We start from the raw sequence: 18,201 nt of genomic DNA on the forward strand, positions 1-18,201 counted from the left end.
GAATGACTAAAGGAACAACAACAACAACAACAACAACAACAACAACAACAACAACAACAAAAAGATGATTGCTGCACTTTCCCCATTGAAAGTACAGAGAATACTTACCGGTAAGTATTAAGATTTAGGAACAATGAGCTGCTTAATAGGTAGTAGGGATGAGCTTGATGAGATAAACAGAGATGACTTGGCCATGGTACACTATGGCTTTGGCGACTTCCAGATTGGATTATTTTAATGCGCTGTACATGGGCTGCCCTTGAAGGCGACTTGGAAACTTCAACTGGTTCAAAATGCAGTGGCCAGAATATTGACTGGGGGTGTGTGTCCCTAGACCACACTCAACCCCCCCCCCGCCCAAATGGAATTGCTGATTAATTTCTGGGACCCATTCAAGGTGTTTGTGCTAGTGTTTAAAGCCCTAAACATATCATCCCTCAAATGCCCTTCCTTACAAACCCTCTTTGGCGTTAAGATCATCAGAGGGACCCTCTTGGTAGTTCTGCTGTTCCCAGATGTCCGGGGTAGAGATGGCCTAGGAGAGGACATTCCCCATGGCAGCCCCTTAGTCCCCTCTCCGCCCACAGAGGTACACCTGACATCTTCCCTATACAGCTTTTGGCGAATGCTGAAGACACTTTTATTTACCCTGGCCTTTCAAACTTGAGGTGTGTGTTTTCAGGGCCCACCCTCTCCCTATGACTGTAATTTATTTTAACCATTTTTTAATTTCTGATTTTTTTACTTGTTGTAACCTTCCTGGGACCTGTTGGTTAAGGGCGAGCAATCAATTTATTAATAATAGTAACAGTTAATAAATAAATAGTTTTTAATATAACTATTATGCAGTAATGGGGGCACAGGTTTGAATTTTAGATGGGTCCTGCCTCATTCTTGGTCCCCTGCTGCTTGCGCCAGTGTTCCCATGACAAAGCATAAACCTGTAAAAGGGCAATTTGACACCTGTGTGACTTCTGGGAGCATGGAATTTTTTCTTCTAGCCACAGCGTTTTGGCTGTCTTAATATTTCAAGATTCCAAAGTGTTGGGTAGAACTATAAAGGCCTGAGGAGGGGGGAAATGGAAGAATTGGGGGAAATCCCAGTCTCCCCACCCCATTTTTCTGCTTTTTGTCTTATTGTGTTTCCAAAAAATGGGGGGATCCAGAACAGTAGGGGAAAATGGGCCCTGCCCCACATTTTCCATTTCCTCCCAGGCCTTCACATCTCTAGGGCTGGGGTGCCCACCCCCCAATACTTTAGAAATAATATTGAGGGTTAAGTTTGCATTCTGTTTTGAAGAGGTTCTGCAGCATCATATTTTATAGTATAGATGACTATATAGTTACTTCTAAACTACAGGTGTTAATGTATACTGCTTTCTTCTTCAATTTCCCTTTAATTTTGAAATCTGCTGTGGAAAGTTGCTGGGATTTTTTAGTGGGGGGCTAAAATTATGGTGTGCATAGTGCCTTATATAAAAGATTGGCAGTTGACATGAACGACGAGGATTACAGTGCTGAGCTCTTAAACGTATCAGAAGGGGAATGTAAAGGAACCTTCCCTCTATTTATAAGATAGGATTGCTGTCAGTACCTATTACACTAAGATAAATCAAGAGATTGTACATTAAGGCTAATTACACTCTAATGTAATGTAGCTGCAGCCATTCCTAATGAACAGATGAACAGAGCCTTCATTTCCTAGATACTTCGTTTACAATAGCGGGGAATTCCAATGCATCACACAGCAGCTTGCCTTTAAATAGGGTTTTTACACGAAGGAGAGGAGTTACTGTGATAGAGGAAAGCCTGCCTTTTATACCCCCAAGAATGGTGTAATGCTAGACAGCTGCCCTGCAGGCTCTCTACAATTCCTCTCTATGTTGACCTAGAGAAGAGCACAGTGTAGAGAGGACTGTAACTCCTAATCCTTTTCTCTGACAGTGTCAGCATCTCGGTGCAAATGGGATTGTGTTTTTTCAACAGGCTGGGCTTAAAATTGCCCCCAAAACAGCTCAGATTCCCTGTGCAGCTTTCGGTTATTTTTCTTTTTGCAAATAAGTGTTCGTTGCTGCCAGGTAAGGGGGAAAGAGGGTGAAGAAGTGAAATGTCTTAAAGTTTCTATCCCCCCCATCACAACAGAAGAGCAGTCTTGGAAAACCTATTTTCAGTGTTAGCTTTCTTTGTGTCTACTTCTGTTTTCTGTGCATACCTGTATGCTTGTGAATAAAACGAATCAAACTTTCCACAAAAGGCACCAGTAGCTCCTGGTGGTTGGCTACAGGGCGTGCATTTTTGTGGTTCGTTACTGCAATGAGAAGGCACACTTCACAGGAGGCTGGGGTCCCTTCCAACTCTACGGTTCTAGGAGCCAACACAGGTTTTTAATGGCTTGCCTTTCTCTCCAATATTTTGAGTTTTAGGTAGCTGCAGTAGTCCCTGGTTGGCTATAATTTCATGCCGCCCCCCCCCCAATCAAATCATTCACTTTTCCCATCATGTGACATCACGTAGCCCACAAAACTAATTCTGAGTGAGGGCAATGCTCCTGAGCAGGCATTGTCCAAATAAGTCTCGCTTGCCCTCAGTGGTGGTGTCACATTGCCAAACCTAAATTGCTGTGTGACGAGATCATTGTTACCAGGAAGAAGGTCAATTTTAAAACACCTGTTTTGTGTGTGTGCTGAGAATAGCACATTTGGCTCAGCCCTCAAAAGAAATATACCTGGAATATCCTTTCCTTATTCGAGACACTTCCTTCTCTTCTTTCCAGTTTCCCCTCAGGATCCAGTGTTTTGAATCTGGTCTTTCCTCCATCATCTTCCATGCTCTCCCACTTTCAACTGAGTCTGCTTCCTTCCAATTGTGGATTTTAAGCATTTTAAATAGCAATCTTTCACCTTGTGTTACATAAAACAGGATGTAAACAGTAAAAAAAGGGGGGGGGAGGCAGAGGGCACCGAAGTGGTTAAATGACCAATGCCAAAGAGCTGCTTTACCTATTACTACAGAGTGGAACTAGAGGATATGCAGGGGATTAGTACATCAATTTCTGCTCTTGCTGGTATTACATAATGAAGGAAGATGTTATGTGCTCAGTATTTGGATACAGCTTTCACGCACTTCCAGGGAGCCTAGAGAGAGGATGTATGACCTCTTTTAAAGGAGTTCACCACAGAGCAGCTCTCCATATAATCACCTTGCTAACACATGGAACTGTTGTTGGACTTGCAGACAGTCTGGGCTCACATGAACCGATGCATCCATGTAGGTAGCATTTTTGCAATCCTCTGCTATATTGAAAATCAGCTTTGCTGTGTATACAGCACCCATGGGGGGGGGGAAGACACCTTTCATGCAAATTGGTGTCTCCACATTGGAGCTGTAGATACAGCAGCTCCAGTTTTGCAAGCTCAGCTCGGCCATAAGACCAGCATATCTCCAAGGCATATGAACCGATCCACACATTCTGTTTTGGTGTTCAAGTGGTGAAACTCCTGTCTGTTGCCTTAATGTATGCATGTTGGAACAGCAAACTTAAGATTTTACTGGTATTGGGCCCTCCACCAAGGTTGATGGGTGTTAGGCTCCCAGCCTTTTTATTGGTGGCCCCCATGCTTCTGGAATTCCTTCCCCTAAGAACTCCACTTGTCCCCTTTTCTTGTAGCCTTTAAGAGGACAAAGAAGGCTTAAAAAAAGAAAAGAAAATCCCACCGTATTGCTAGATCTTTATTTATGGTGTTATCTGAGGTTTAGAAGATTGTATCTTGTTTGGTTCAGTCGTTTTGCATTTGTTTTGGGAAGTCGTGTTGTGGGGCTTGCCACCAAAAATGGGGAGAACGGAAATGAATAAATTTCCTCTTTTTACCATGCAGGGTTCCACTGAAAGTAGAACAGGCGAACAATGCACGTGATGCTCTGGCAAAAACTGTCTACAGTCACCTCTTTGACCACGTGGTAAACAGGGTGAACCAATGTTTCCCTTTTGAGACGTCTTCTTTTTTCATTGGAGTTCTTGATATCGCAGGTTTTGGTAAGTCTTTTGCATAGGGAACTCTAAATTGCTGTTTAGCTTTAGTATTGTTGCTAGTTAGTGATCTGTATTTCTTCCATTGGAGTGATCCCTGGCTCTCTAGCGTTGTGTGTAAGTCTGTTGACATTCAAAGCAGAGTGAGCATTACATAGGATTTGGGGAAGCTAAAAGTCCAACTGACTAAAGCCTGATCCCAGGAAACCTTCCCAAAGCAGTGATCTAGATGGTGGCATTTATGTTGTGGGGACACTTCCTTTTTATAAAGTGCTATGTAGTCAGGCAGTATTATTCAATAAGCAAGCAGTGTTATCAACCTATAGCAGAAGGAGCTGTGGGAGCCGGAGACTGGGAGATCAGCAAGTAAGCTGGGTAGAGATTTGATACCATGAGTTCCTGTTTCAAAGCTCCTTCTTTAAACCACTATGCTACCCTGGCTATGTTACCTGCCTTCAGCTTAATGGCAAATATGGCAACAAATTGTTCTCATTAAGCCTTGGATGCAGCTGGAATTCCCATGATGGGAAGAGGAATTGAGTCCACAACTCTGTATGCAATTACCGTCAGAAAGTCAGAGCTGCTATCTGAGCACTTCCTTTGTATTTTAAAAGAGAACAGTAGGGGATAGTCTAACTTCACACTTCTGAATTGCAACTGTGTTCCTGCATGGAAGACCTAATGTTGGAACTCTGTGCCTTAAATCAACATAAGATTATAATAAGTGTATTTGCTAGCTGACTCCCCTGCCCACTTTAAAGCATATTAATCCCTTTATTTTACAGAATATTTTGAACACAACAGCTTTGAACAGTTTTGCATTAACTACTGTAATGAGAAGCTGCAGCAGTTCTTTAACGAAAGGATTCTCAAAGAGGTAATTGTATACAACCATAACAAATTTATTATGGCATGGACCGCAGTCCGCTTCATCAGATGCATGAAGTGTAATCCTCAGTTGGCAGGTGGTGGGAATGGGATATACAACAATGAATGCATAGTGAAATTCAGGGGAATCCAGTGATAATTACCTGAAAGCAAAATATTTACAATGACCAGTTAATAAGGCTGTTCAGTGAACAAACTCATTAGTCTTTAAGGTGCCACAAGACTCTTGTTTTTGACACAACAGTTTAACGTGCAGCTACCATTTTAGAATGTGATACATGCTGTTTATAGTAATTTCACTGAGATTTTTCTATTACCAGTGTCTGATCTGCAGATACAATACATCTGCAGAACTTTGCCTGTAGCAATTCTAGGAGTCAACTCCTTGAGTCTCATGGGCTTTTGGTCATCCTGAGAAAAGTTACACAAATATTGTATTACGTAGATACCCCATATATGTAATTTTAAAAATAATAATAATAGTGATTTGAAATTCCTTCTGCGAAGATGCACGGAAAAGTTGTGTCTGAATCAGCCTCATTTCCCCCATTAACATTTAAGAGCATGCATATAACTGATGTGCTTGAATGTCCTATTGGATCTGAAAACTTCCAAATGACAACATTATTTTTCAGCTTCCACTTCAATGCACATGGTGCTGCTGCTAGTTAGACAGCAATGCTGGAATCATTTGAAGCAGGTCAACCTTCATAGCACCTCTAGCAATTTGACAAAGGCCTGATATTCGAGATACTGAACAATCATATTCCCAGAAACAAATAAAGCAGATGACATAGGTGGTGGTTCAGGGCACCAGAAAAATATAGGACTGCTGTTTTTGGAAGTTTGAGCAAAAGTGCCGAGCCATTTCATAACTGTTTCATGCCACAAAGTTCAGGTTGCTTAAGACTGTGAAGTGGCTCATAACTGAGAACATTACTCGTTCTTCCATCACAGGATCAGCTTGACTTGAAATACAACCAAGCCAGAAACAGGGATGGTGCTGGCACTCATGTGTGACATTGCTAGCATGTACCTTTGACCCTCACGTAAAGGATATGAGAAGCTGCGCAGATGAGCAGTATTTTACTCATATGATAATTTCATTATTTCTATTATAGGAACAAGAACTTTACCAGAAAGAAGGTTTAGGTGTCAATGAAGTCCACTATGTAGATAACCAAGACTGTATAGGTATGTATGTTGAATTCTGAGATGCCGTTTGTGTAAAAAAAGAAGTTTTATTGACTGTGGTTTTCATTGAAATTGAATGGTAGTATATCTGTTTTGTTTTCCTTAACCTTTAACAATCTTGGAAGCAGCAGGAGGGTGAAATGGGCCATTTCAAATGATTTTTTTTGAATGAAAACATGCCATATTTTACACCTGCACCCTTCGTATTTGATAAGAGATCCGTATTTTGAAATTTTAGTGACAGAACATAATGTGAAACTGTGGTTGCTTAAACACAGTTTATTTTAAGGTCTGCTTCTGAGCCTCACTATAAACCTGGATTGTTTGGGGGACTGATAAACCAAAATATGAAATCACACTTTGGAGGTACTTTGCAAAAACTAATTGTTGTAAAACGTCTGAATTCACATATTGTTGACAAATCGCAGGTTTGTTGCTTAGGTTGTTGACATTTACTGCTAAGCCACTTGATATATCAGCTAATAGAATAGCGGTTGGCAGATTCTGCAGATTACTCAAGAGCAGATGTATCTAGGAAAGGTAAAAGCTTTGTATTGCTTGGTAACACTTTTGTCACCACTCTGTATATATTGTATTAACTAGCCTATTGGCTTCTGTCTTGCAAACAGATTTGATTGAAGCGAAATTAATAGGTGTTCTTGACATTTTGGATGAAGAAAATCGGCTTCCCCAGCCAAGTGATCAGCACTTTACATCAATGGTACATCAGAAGCACAAAGATCACTTCAGACTCTCGGTAGGCTTATTTTTTTTTTATATTGGCATCAGTTTATTTACCCTAGGTTATAAATTGCCATAAATAAAACAATTGTACATCCAAGATTTCCCCCATTTTCCCTTTTCTGTGAGATGTTCCAGAATACTTCCCTACTGACAATACTGGTCCCATAGAGGATCATTTGCTTGGAGAGTGTGTAGATACAATTACATGTACAGTGGTGCCTCGCTAGACGAAAAACTTGCTAGACGAAAGGCATTCGCTAGCGGAAGGCTGACTCGCAAGACGAATTTTCCTATGGGCTTGCCTTGCAAGACGAAAATTTTTCGCGATTTCCCCCCCCCCAAAACCGCTCTTCCCCCGTTGGTGCTTCGCAAGTCGAAATTTTCGCTAGACAGCACTCGCAGAACGAATTAATTTCGTCTTGCGAGGCACCACTGTATATGTATTCTGGTTTCTAATTGCAATGTGTGAATTCAGGATACAAGGATAGAGAGATTGACTGCAGGGAACAAGGAAATGTTTGCTTTGCACTGTTTGGTTAACTCACCAACCCTCAAAAATCACCTTCTCTCCCACATGACAACTTGGTTTAGCAAAAAGTTTCCATCTCCACAAATGGAACTTTTTCTAAAATATTTCTAAAATAACCAAAATATTTAGTTAAGGGTGCCATTTTACATAATGGATGGGCTGCACAGATGTATGCCTGATGCACCCATGGCAGCAATCATGTCATGTTAAATTCCAAATCAACCCATTTGTTATGGAACCCAGTGTGTTGACCCCACCATAGGGAAGCATCCTTGGCAATAGTCATGGCAGGTTTTATCTCCATATGTCTTTACAGCAAAACGAACGGGAATATTATTCACCATGACCAAACATAAATAAGCATTTGGTCTCTGAGGTTCTAGGAGGAAGATGGCTACTGTTGATGAAGTCAGTACAGTTGCACACTGTCTCTGACGTTCATTTGGGTCACAGAATTTTAAAAGGAGGTGGATAAGAATCTGCAGTGCATCACATTAAATTTCTTAGCCACTTTCCACAAGAACTCTCCAAGATTCCGATACACATAAGATTCCGATACACAATACTCCACCAAGCTACAAATGAAACCACTAATGTGATCATATTGCAAAAACAAATATGTTCATCTCCCTAATAAAACCTTGACCACCATCCTTGCTGGCTGTGATTGCAATCTAGTTGCCGTGGTCACAAACTCAAAATGTGACTTCCTTGCGGTTAAATGGAGTAGGCCGAAGAAAGCGTGTGGCACCAATTTTGACATGCCGGCTGTGGCTCCTGGTTTATTTCCAGGTTCAGTTTAATGAGTTGTCTTTGACCTTTAAAGACCTAAAGTGCCCAGGTCCAACATATGTGAGGACTATCTTCTTTTATATACTTGTTCATTAAGATCTTTGGGGGGGGGTGTTGAGCCCAAGGTTTTGGAACTTTGTCCCTGGGGAAGTGTGGTCTGCCTTTGCATTGCTAGTTTTCAGTTGCATGTTGAGTGTTCTCTTTCAGAGGACATTCAAGACCCCCATAGCTGCTAAATTGCCATTGGGCATTTTAGTTGTTGCTGCTGGGTTTTTTGTTTTTTTTAAATAGGTTTCAAAGCTATTCTGTAGGCTTTGTTTGCTTTGAACTGCTTTGACACAAAAGGTGTGACATTAACATTTTAATTAATAAATACATAACCCAACCAGGGACCAGTGCAGTCCATGTGGTTGGAGTCCTGGCTGCCTTCACTTTCTTGCCCTTTTTAGTTGAACACCATGAGGGCAGTGAAGAGCTACCATTTAGCAGTAAATTTGTGGCATGCCAAAATGGCTGCTTAGAACTGGCATGTAAAAATGCATGGGGCTTAGAGGGAGAGTAGTTTTCTAATCTATTTTCTTTGCAGTTTTATGTACGTAGCTGGTCATTTGTTTTGTGCTTTATGATTTTATAGTTCTATGACACTTACAAATAAATAACATAAATAAAATGTTGGTTTTAAACTTCAGATACCCAGGAAATCTAAACTGGCTGTTCACAGAAATATCCGAGATGATGAGGGCTTTATAATCAGACATTTTGCAGGAGCAGTATGTTACGAGACAGTAAGTGAACATGATTTACTGAATTTCATCTTTCTGTATAGTTTTAAAAATAAATTATTTATATTTGTTGTGTAGCGGATCCTTGTGAGTGTGGCTGAGCAGATAAAGTATATTCAGCTACATGGCGAGAATCTATGAAGGCTATGGGAAGAACTCAACATCATGCTTAGGACCCCACCAGATAATTTGAATATTAAAGAAGTTTCATTGGGAAGAGGCATTAATCTAGGTTGGCAACACTGTTTGTGAGAGCAACTAAAAGTTTCAGAATGGTGTAACCTAGTGAAGTAAAACAAATTTTGCTTCTGCTTTTTAAAAATCTTTGAGGTTTGGTCTGCAGTGTCATATTCCCATGTGCAATTTCTGCCCAGGTGCCACAGTGATCAAGTGATAGCATAGACATATGCGAACTTTACCTGCTAACAAATACGTTATTTTCCTCAGACCCAGTTTGTGGAGAAAAACAACGATGCTCTGCATATGTCTCTGGAGTCCCTTATATGTGAATCCAAAGATAAATTTATCCGGCAGCTCTTTGAATCCAACACGAACAATAACAAGGACCATAAACAAAAAGCAGGGAAGCTCAGTTTCATCAGTGTGGGAAACAAATTTAAGGTACGGGCATGGCAAACCTTCTCCTTTCCCGGATCTGCTTTCCATTTTCTATGAACACAATGGGACTGTAAAGTTAGGCAGACAGCACGAGTGGTTTCAGTTTCACATATTCCTCTTGTCAGACCATCCTTGTTTACTCAGAAGCAATCCCTGCTGGTTTCAGCAGGATTTCCATTTTCTAGGATGTATGCTCAAAATTATAACCTCAAACAGTTTTGTGATATGACAGGTATAGCTCATGCAGTCTGCCCTTTGCTGTAGTAAACTGAGGCAAATATTCAGTGGCTTTTTGCCTTTTCCTAATATTGAAGCAACATTTCTCCATGCCCTGAGGATACTGGGTTATTCCTTCTGTCCTCCCTCCCTGTTTTTTGTAGTCTGTGTTTGAATTTCAGAAAGGCCTGTGCGATCTCCAGGTAACATTGCACCACACATTTCTTCCACATGTCACTCTGCCTCACTTCTGTTCCTTGCCCTTCCTTTATGACCCACAAGCAGCGTGAACGGCTTCTCTCTCTCACACACACCCGCTTTTGCAGTCTGCCTCGGTGACGTTTTATGTGGGGCTTCGTGGACTCTTCAGTCACACGCTCACACTTGCATGCACTTCCACCATTGCCTCCGCCATTACACCTTCTCTTAGGCTGTGGCTGCCGAAAGTTGCAACCGAGACTTCACCACACGTGAAAGCATTGAATGTTGCACAGGGAGCGAATGTATTGCCAAAATGGGAATCTGTATTAGTTTAATACTGTATGTTTAACGTCTGTATTAATTGCAGACCCCGAAGCAACTTCTTATCAGAGCTAAATGTGTGGTTTAAAAAGCTTTGCTTTCTGTTGTATAATGAGAATTTGCACATTTGAAGCAAGCCCCTTCAGTCAACAGAAGCTAGCTGTGGGTGTCCCATTGAGACAGTAATGTAGATTTAAAGTGTTATCATTTCTCTGAACCCTCTAAAAATATTAATAGCTTTGACAAGACAAAACAAAACCCAAAAAATCTCGGGGGGTTGAGCATTCCTTTTCTCACACCCCCCCACTTCTCCTAACAGTATTATCTGATGCTTTTCCTAATTTTTCCTTTTGTTCTTAGCTGTAAATCTGACCTCTGTGTCTTCTGCTCTTTCTGTGTTAAGCCTTCTCTGTTTTTCTGCTTCCTTTCCCTATTCATCAGTTTTTATTTTAGTTGGCTTTTACCAGCTCAGGATGGCTGGAGGGGAAGCTATAGGGGAGTTGAGAGGAAAAGCAGGCAGAGGCAAAACCAAGGGCTGCAGGTAAATGTATCACCTTCGTGGACTCATTATTTATCAAACTGCAGTAATTTCAGCCAGAATTCTTATTTCTAGCACTTCAGTTTTGCTTCATGTAACGTTAGAAAAATACTGCCACTCCACAGCCGGGTTTTTATTTTTGTTGCTGGTTCCCTCAACAACCCATGCATTAAAAACCACGTATTAAGTCTTTGGTGGGACTTGGGAAGGGCAGTAGCTCAGGGTTGGCCTGTGTGCCTTGCATGCAAAGTGACTTGGGTTCAATTCAGTTAGAGCTGGGGGGGGGGATCTCATTTTCTTTTTCACTTTCTTTTTTAACATTTTTAATTAAATATCACAAGCAAAATATATTGAGAAAAAGGGAAAGAGAGAAAATGGTTGGAGAAATTTGTTTGCATAATGAGATATTATTAAATTAACATAAAAGGAATATACAGGGGTACTTCTCCTGCTATTTGATTGTTGAATGAACAGAGCCCATAAACTTGTTTTGATCATTATATTTTAAAGTGTTTCTGTCAGCTTTATCATTGTGACATATTCCCCAAGCTTTCCTCAGCCATTGTGGGTTGGTTGGAGGGTCTTTATTTTTCCATTGCTGGGCTGTATAGAGTTTCGCCATAGTCAAAAGAGTAGTTACTAATTAGAGATTGGGATTTATAACTTCACCGCATACAAAGAAGGATTGTGTTTGCATTTCCAGGTAATGCAAAGCTGGTGATTTCCTGCTATATTCAAAACTGTAACTCCGAGAGGTTTTGCTTTTGCACAATCCCAGAAGATATGTATGCAATCTGCCTTAGTTCTTTCTCTCCTCCAGCAGCACTCCTTTTCTGAAACTCTGGAGAGAGGCTGCCACACACTGTAGAATCAGGTGTAGCCAACATGAATGATGATGGACCACAGCTCCCACCATTCCTGTTAGAATGAATGGGAGTTGTGAATCATTATTAATAATTCATTTCCATCCTGCTTTACATTTTTAAGGGGGGGGGGAAATCTCAAAGTACCCAAATAAAACAATCCAAAAGAAAACATTACAGAAGAAAGTCAGATATAAAGTACGCACCCAAAGCAGCATAATTAACAGGAAACTAAAATATCATCTTAAAGATTTCAAATTAAATCATTACTAAAGGAGGTTAAATATAAAATGCACATTTAAAGCGGCATAATTATCAAGAAAATAAAACACTTTCTTGAGTATAGAACATATCTGCAGCTGTTGCACCCAATTCTGTCAATGGTGGTTCGTGGTAAGCGACGGCTGTGGGAGCTCAGGCTCGACAAGCAGGGTCTGCGTTAAGAGACTGCCAAGGTGGTCCAAGTCCATCTGGAAGAGCACCATGTTGGCTACTCCTAATGTAGACATTACTGAGCTAGATGTACCAAGAAGGCAATGTGCTTGGTTTTCAAATAGAAAATGGCTTTACAAAGATAAGTCATTTTCCATGGGTAGAAAGTGTAGGTGTGTATTTCCAAAATCAAAATGCAAAAGGAGGATTTCAGGCATGCAGAGAAGTAGATGAAATTTATAGCAGGGCCAAGGTGTTTCAGCTTATCTGAAGATCCCTCTGTTACTTGGGATTGCCATAAAGCCTTCCCATCCCCCCCCCCAGCCCCCTTGAATGACCTGATAATGGGGGCTGGAATAGGGTTGGCGGAGAAGTGGGATGGGATAGGATAGCAGAGCCAGTCTCTGTCTTTGTGCTAGGCTGAACAGGTGAGGAAGACGCTCCCTGCTTCTGGCTTCTGCCAAGCCCAGCACGCTGTGAAACAAAACCCCACTCTTCCTGAGGGTCTGCTAGTATGCACAGAGGACTTGGGGAGGTGAGCAGGTCTGTTCCTACTACTCCCTGGGCTTTGGGGCAGGGGAAAGGTAAACATCAGTGCTCAAGCCTACATTGCTGTTTTTGCCTCTTGGTTGCAATGCCAGGTAAGAAAATGACTCTGCTTCTCCAACAAGTTTCTCTGTGCATGCCAGGTGAGTCATTGGATGGGTTGACCCTCTTTTGCCCAACATGAAAATTGCATTTCCCTGGGCTCTGTGCAATATCAAGGGAGGTCCATGGGGGAGAGAAAAATAATATTGGTGGTGGGTATGTCTTCATTAGCAGGTGTTTGGCTTTGTGAATCACCTTTTGAAACCAAAACTAGACCACTAAGTTAATACATAGTCTATATTTTAAACATTTTGTAACTTCGACCAACACACCCTAATGGCTGAAAAAAGTGTTTATTGAAACCTATCTGGTTCCTGCTGAGTTATGTGCAAACATCCGCTGCATCTGGCAAAGTACAAGACTCCCCTCATCATTTGTGATACTGCATCTGATACTACACCATCCACTTAATCCATGTAAGGTTCATCTAATAACATGGATCAGGATATCTATCTATGTGCCAGGTGAATGCGTAGTGTAAGTCAAGGTGAAGCCAAAGTGGTGCCCTCCAGATTCATTGGGCCAAAGCCCCTGCCATGCCTGCCACTGCTAATGCTAGCTGGGGCTGATGGGATCTGGTATCTGACAACATCTGCAGGGCACCACATTGGCTTACATTTGTGTTCAGTGTTTAAAAGAGTAGTTGACATTTAGCAGATCGGTGATGCTTTCCATTGTATAAAAAGGAGGCATTCCCAAAGGTCCTTTGTTTGGAAGACCACTTGGGTAAGAGAAGCATTTACATAAATGTACTAAGTTGTACATATGAAGTCGGGTGGAAGAATTCTGGTAGTGGTATGGTATGGCGTTGCTGCTTCCCACCTTAATTATCTTGCTGCTTATGCAGTTTGACTACGAGTAGCAAGTGAAGGTGTTGGTATTGTGGACTGACAGATCCTATGCACTCATTCTCCTTTTCACCTCCACTTGAGCAAGTGCATGTATGCATGGGGAACTCGTGCTAAGTGATGCATGCAAGTAGTGATGTGTCCTCATGAGTGTAGCCTGGGGGGGGCAGGGGAGCAGCTGCCCCCATCAAGTAAATCATTAAAAATACCTAACTAACTGAGGTTCTGCCCCTCCTCAACATGAAGCCTAGCTACACCCATGTGTGTCCTGTGTGCCTAATCTTCCATTCTCCATATTGATGCAATTTCCTTTGCTTTTACAGACTCAACTGAACCTGCTCCTGGAAAAGCTTCGCAGTACAGTAAGTGGAGATTCTTTACCTTCTGTTATCTCACATTTATTTTTAAAATTGCATTTACACCAAACCTATAGATTTCAAATGACGTATAACCACTGGATTTGATAGCGAGGCAAGCTCTTATTTGCTGAAGCATGGCTGTTCCATGATCCATGTCAACAAGTTACTAATTAAGGGTCAGACGTTTTGGATATTAGCATCCAATACATGTATTGATGGCGCCTTCTGTGTGCATAGTTTGCGTGTTTCCAATGTGGCTCAAACCATTTTCAAAGTACTATTTAGTTTTAGATATGTATATTTTTAAAGTATCCCATCCTTGAGGGCTTCAGTGCTAGATCAAAGTATTGGGGAAGACTTGTTAGCAGATAATTGTCCATGATAAACACAATGAGATGTATTGAGACGCATTGCTTACACATCTGAAACCATTTATCAGCCCTATTCTTAGCATGCACAGTACAAGTACCTACTAAAACATCCCTTCTTTATTTTCTTTGGTGATCACTCATAGCCAAGTAAGATCATCTTCCATGAACAGGGTCTTAACTGTGAGTCTGTAAGTGACTGTGGAGGCCAATTTTGGAGCCATATGTCCTTCCACAGTGCGGACATAGGTTTCAGGGCAGGAGTTGATCACAGCGAGAATTTGCCAAACGTGCCTTCCTCTTAGCTTGTTTCTCCTTTTTTCCCTGAGTTTGTGCTTCTTCAAAGTCCATGACACCTTTTCTCCAACTGGAGTGCTCACAGGCCAGTGTTTCCCAGTTATCAGTGCTTATACTACATTTTTTTAGGTTTGCCCTGAGAGCGTCTTTAAATCTCTCTTGGTGTCCACTGGTATTTCCATTTCCATTCTTTGGTTGGGAATAGAGTAGTTGCTTTCGAAGACAATAGTCAGGCATCCGCACAACATGACCAGTCCAACAAAGCTGATGTTGAAGAATCGACACTGGTGATCTTCTTCCAGTACACTAACATTAGTTTGCCTGTCTTCCCAAGTGATGTGTAATTGTGTTTCTTTTATTTTTTTAATAATATCACATGGTCTTTAACAAAAACATTTAAAAACAAATGCTTGATGTAAATTAGTGCTATGGAAGAAACTTCTTCTGCATTTTTTTATTTTTTGGATAATTCTCCATTTAAAAATTATCAAAGGAGAGAGAGAAAATTGAGGGAACCCTCATGGTTGGTGTATAGAGAGGTGCTCATTCTTTTTTTCATTGTACAGTATAAATAATCTCTTCAGCCTTCCTGGCTGCACATGTTTCAGTTTCATAGAATCATAGAATCACAGAGTTAGAAGAGGCCACGAGGCTATGGCTCTGAGTTCATAGTATCCAACACATCCAGATATGGATTTAAGGGGTTTTGTTTTGTTGTCCAGGGACCCAGGTGGCGCTGTGGGTTAAACCACAGAGTCTAGGGCTTGCTGATCAGAAGGTTGGCGGTTCGAATCCCTGCCATGGGGTGAGCTCCCGTTGCTCGGTCTCAGCTCCTGCCCACCTAGCAGTTTGAAAGCACATCAAAGTGCAAGTAGATAAATAGGGACCGCTCCAGTGGGAAGGTAAACGGCGTTTTTGTGTGCTGCCCTGGTTTGCCAGAAGCGGCTTTGTCATGCTGGTCACATGACCTGTCTGCGGACAAACGCTGGCTCCCTTGGCCTATAGAGCGAGATGAGCGCCACAACCCCAGAGTCGGACATGACTGAACCTGATGGTCAGGGGTCCCTTTACCTTTGTGTTGTCCACCCAGCAGCAGGTGCCACCACAACTCATGCGTGTGATGTGATAAAGTTGTGCATGTGACAGAGAGGCAGAGCAAACATGCTTATGGAAGGAGCATCCCAATACTATTGAATCTGTACAGGGCTTGGGACAGCTAGTTGGGAGCCTTTTAAATTGATGAACAAACGTCATTCTTTTCAAGCAGCAAGTGAACAAATGCTGTGAAATAATGGAAGCTGGTTTTCTCTGCCTCTCTTGCCTAGATATAACAGGCACTTCAAAACCAGATGAAAACTTGGGAGGTGGAAAAGTGAGATTCTAGAGGAAGAGTAAATGTTCTTCAGGCTTTTTGGACTGTCTTTTGATGGTGTCATTCATTAGCTGCAGTCTTTATTTGTATATTGTCCTCGAGATGTTTGGAATACATGTCTGAGATGTTCTGGCCATAATTGCCACATAATTGTGAGTTGATTTAAGAGCCCCTCAGAAAGACCTCGAGCCAGACTTGTCAATTCATGTATTCATTAAATGCTTCCTTGATAAATGAATGTTTATCAGCCTTTTGGGATGCTGCTTTACGGGTTCTGAAGTTTTGTAGACAGATAAAAAAATGCCTTATATTGATGGCATCTGTTCTATCTTGGAGCTCAGCCTAAAGCTCAAAATATTTTATCCTCTCCATACCCCATGATGAGTGAGTAATAGTGATGAGTGAACTCTCTTCCCCCAGTATCTATAAACTGAGCTGCTCCCCCTATTGGAAAATATATACCGTATATCAGTTTATTCTAGATACTATTCAGAACTTGCCACCCACACTCTCTGAACACCATCAGGAATGCAGTGGTCTGAAAACTACTCAGTACTCTCTCAAAAGCCACTGTGGTCTGCCCTGTAGTTTTGTCCCTACTTAAATGTTGTGGGGTTTTTTGGTAACTGCAGCAGTGGCAGTACAACCTCCCTCATTCATCTTTTTCAGAATTTGTACACTATTGCAACGGACCCTGAGAAATGTAACTTTCCCAAGGCACTTGAGTTCTGGGTGTCAATACTAGTCTCAATAAAAACAAAAGGAGGGAGGAATTCTTCTTTAGCTAGGGAAAACTATTGCAAAGCACCTTGTTCTTCAGAGAGTAAAATATTCCTGTGCATTTCTCTGTATTTGCATTAACTTAAAAGGGGAAACAAGGTATCTTTTACCACAGAAGCCTGGAGGAAAAATACTTGTCATAAAGTGAGGGGTAGTGAGGAGGAAAAATACTTGTCATGAAGTGAGGAAAGGTTCAGTTTTAGAATCTTTATCCAATTCTCAGAAGATCTGATTTGGCTGCGTTCCTTGAAAAGGTGTGTAACTTTTTGAATGCACAGGAAGTTTAATCTTTTGCAAGGTTTGTCTGTCTTGCTCTCCCCCTTTTCCCCCTCAAAGAAGAGGATCCGAAAAATTGAGAAAATAATATTATCTACTAATATGGTACAATAGCAGTTTGATTTAGATAATGCTTCTAAACACCAGCTTTTCAGAAGGTGGAATAATTGAGGTTTTAATGGGCAGTTGGATTCATATGGGGACAGTAAAGCCTGAAGCCTCAAAATCTATTATTTTACTTATAAGTGATTTGCATGTGTTTTTGTGATGTTGCCAACCTGCTGTCTTTTCCAACAGGGGTCTAGCTTTATTCGCTGTATCAAGCCTAATTTAAAGATGACAAGCCACCACTTCGAAGGCGCCCAGATCCTCTCCCAGCTCCAGTGTTCAGGTAACTTGATGTGTCTTGTTCAGTTCTGTAGCACGATTGTCATGTAGATGAAAAGATTCATGCGGAGTTGTAACAACAGGGCTTTAGACAAGTCTTCCTTAATTAGAAACAACAGGTTACTTTTTAATTTCAGCAAAGCTCTGCCAGTGCAGCGAGATCACTGGTGCATAACAATAAGTGGGAGATAATATTGATTCTTAGTTAACCCAGCTACTTTTTAAAAGGCAACAACTTAATCCTTGTTCCCCTCTTAAGCAAGTTAAAAGCAAAGAGGAAAGAACTGGGCATTCTATGCACTTGGCTTGGGTCGAAACTTCCCACTCGCAGGGCATTCCATAGGAAGGGTGGTTTGTTTGTTTTTTGGTCACTTCCTCCCTCACTCTGCAACCTACTGGTATTTCCTGAAAATCTGCTGTGAAGAGTTGGGTGATCCTCCAGAGCAGCATGGGAGGTGGTGCTGGGGGCTGCAGGTAAAAGGGAGAATCAGTACAAAGCCCTCCTTCTTCCAGCAAGAATCTCTGCTTGGTCAGAGCTGCTTCAGCAACCAGAAAGCACCTGTCCATTCTTTGGATACATGAGTAGCAAAGTAACAAACAATAGCACAAACCTATACAGCGGTACCTTGGGTTACAAACACCTTGGGTTACAAACACTTCAGTTTACAGACTCCACTAACCCGGAAGTAGTACCTCAGGTTAAGAACTTTACCTCAGGATG

At 41.5% G+C, this 18,201-nt stretch overlaps 1 protein-coding gene across 4 annotated transcripts in view; it reads left to right on the forward strand.

Moving 5' to 3' along the window:
* The window catches only part of MYO6 (myosin VI), a 66,795-nt gene that overhangs the window by 22,947 nt on the left and 25,647 nt on the right, over positions 1-18,201 (forward strand). For all 4 annotated transcript variants that reach the window (XM_033143267.1, XM_033143268.1, XM_033143269.1 and 1 more), the window contains exons 12-19: positions 3,876-4,033; positions 4,813-4,904; positions 6,037-6,109; positions 6,739-6,866; positions 8,864-8,959; positions 9,404-9,577; positions 13,965-14,003; positions 17,391-17,484. In XM_033143267.1, coding sequence (XP_032999158.1) covers positions 3,876-4,033; positions 4,813-4,904; positions 6,037-6,109; positions 6,739-6,866; positions 8,864-8,959; positions 9,404-9,577; positions 13,965-14,003; positions 17,391-17,484 — 854 coding nt within the window. The remainder of the gene's footprint in view (positions 1-3,875; positions 4,034-4,812; positions 4,905-6,036; positions 6,110-6,738; positions 6,867-8,863; positions 8,960-9,403; positions 9,578-13,964; positions 14,004-17,390; positions 17,485-18,201) is intronic.

Source organism: Lacerta agilis, chromosome 3 (assembly GCF_009819535.1).
Source record: "Lacerta agilis isolate rLacAgi1 chromosome 3, rLacAgi1.pri, whole genome shotgun sequence".
NCBI classification, from domain to species: Eukaryota; Metazoa; Chordata; class Lepidosauria; order Squamata; family Lacertidae; genus Lacerta; species Lacerta agilis.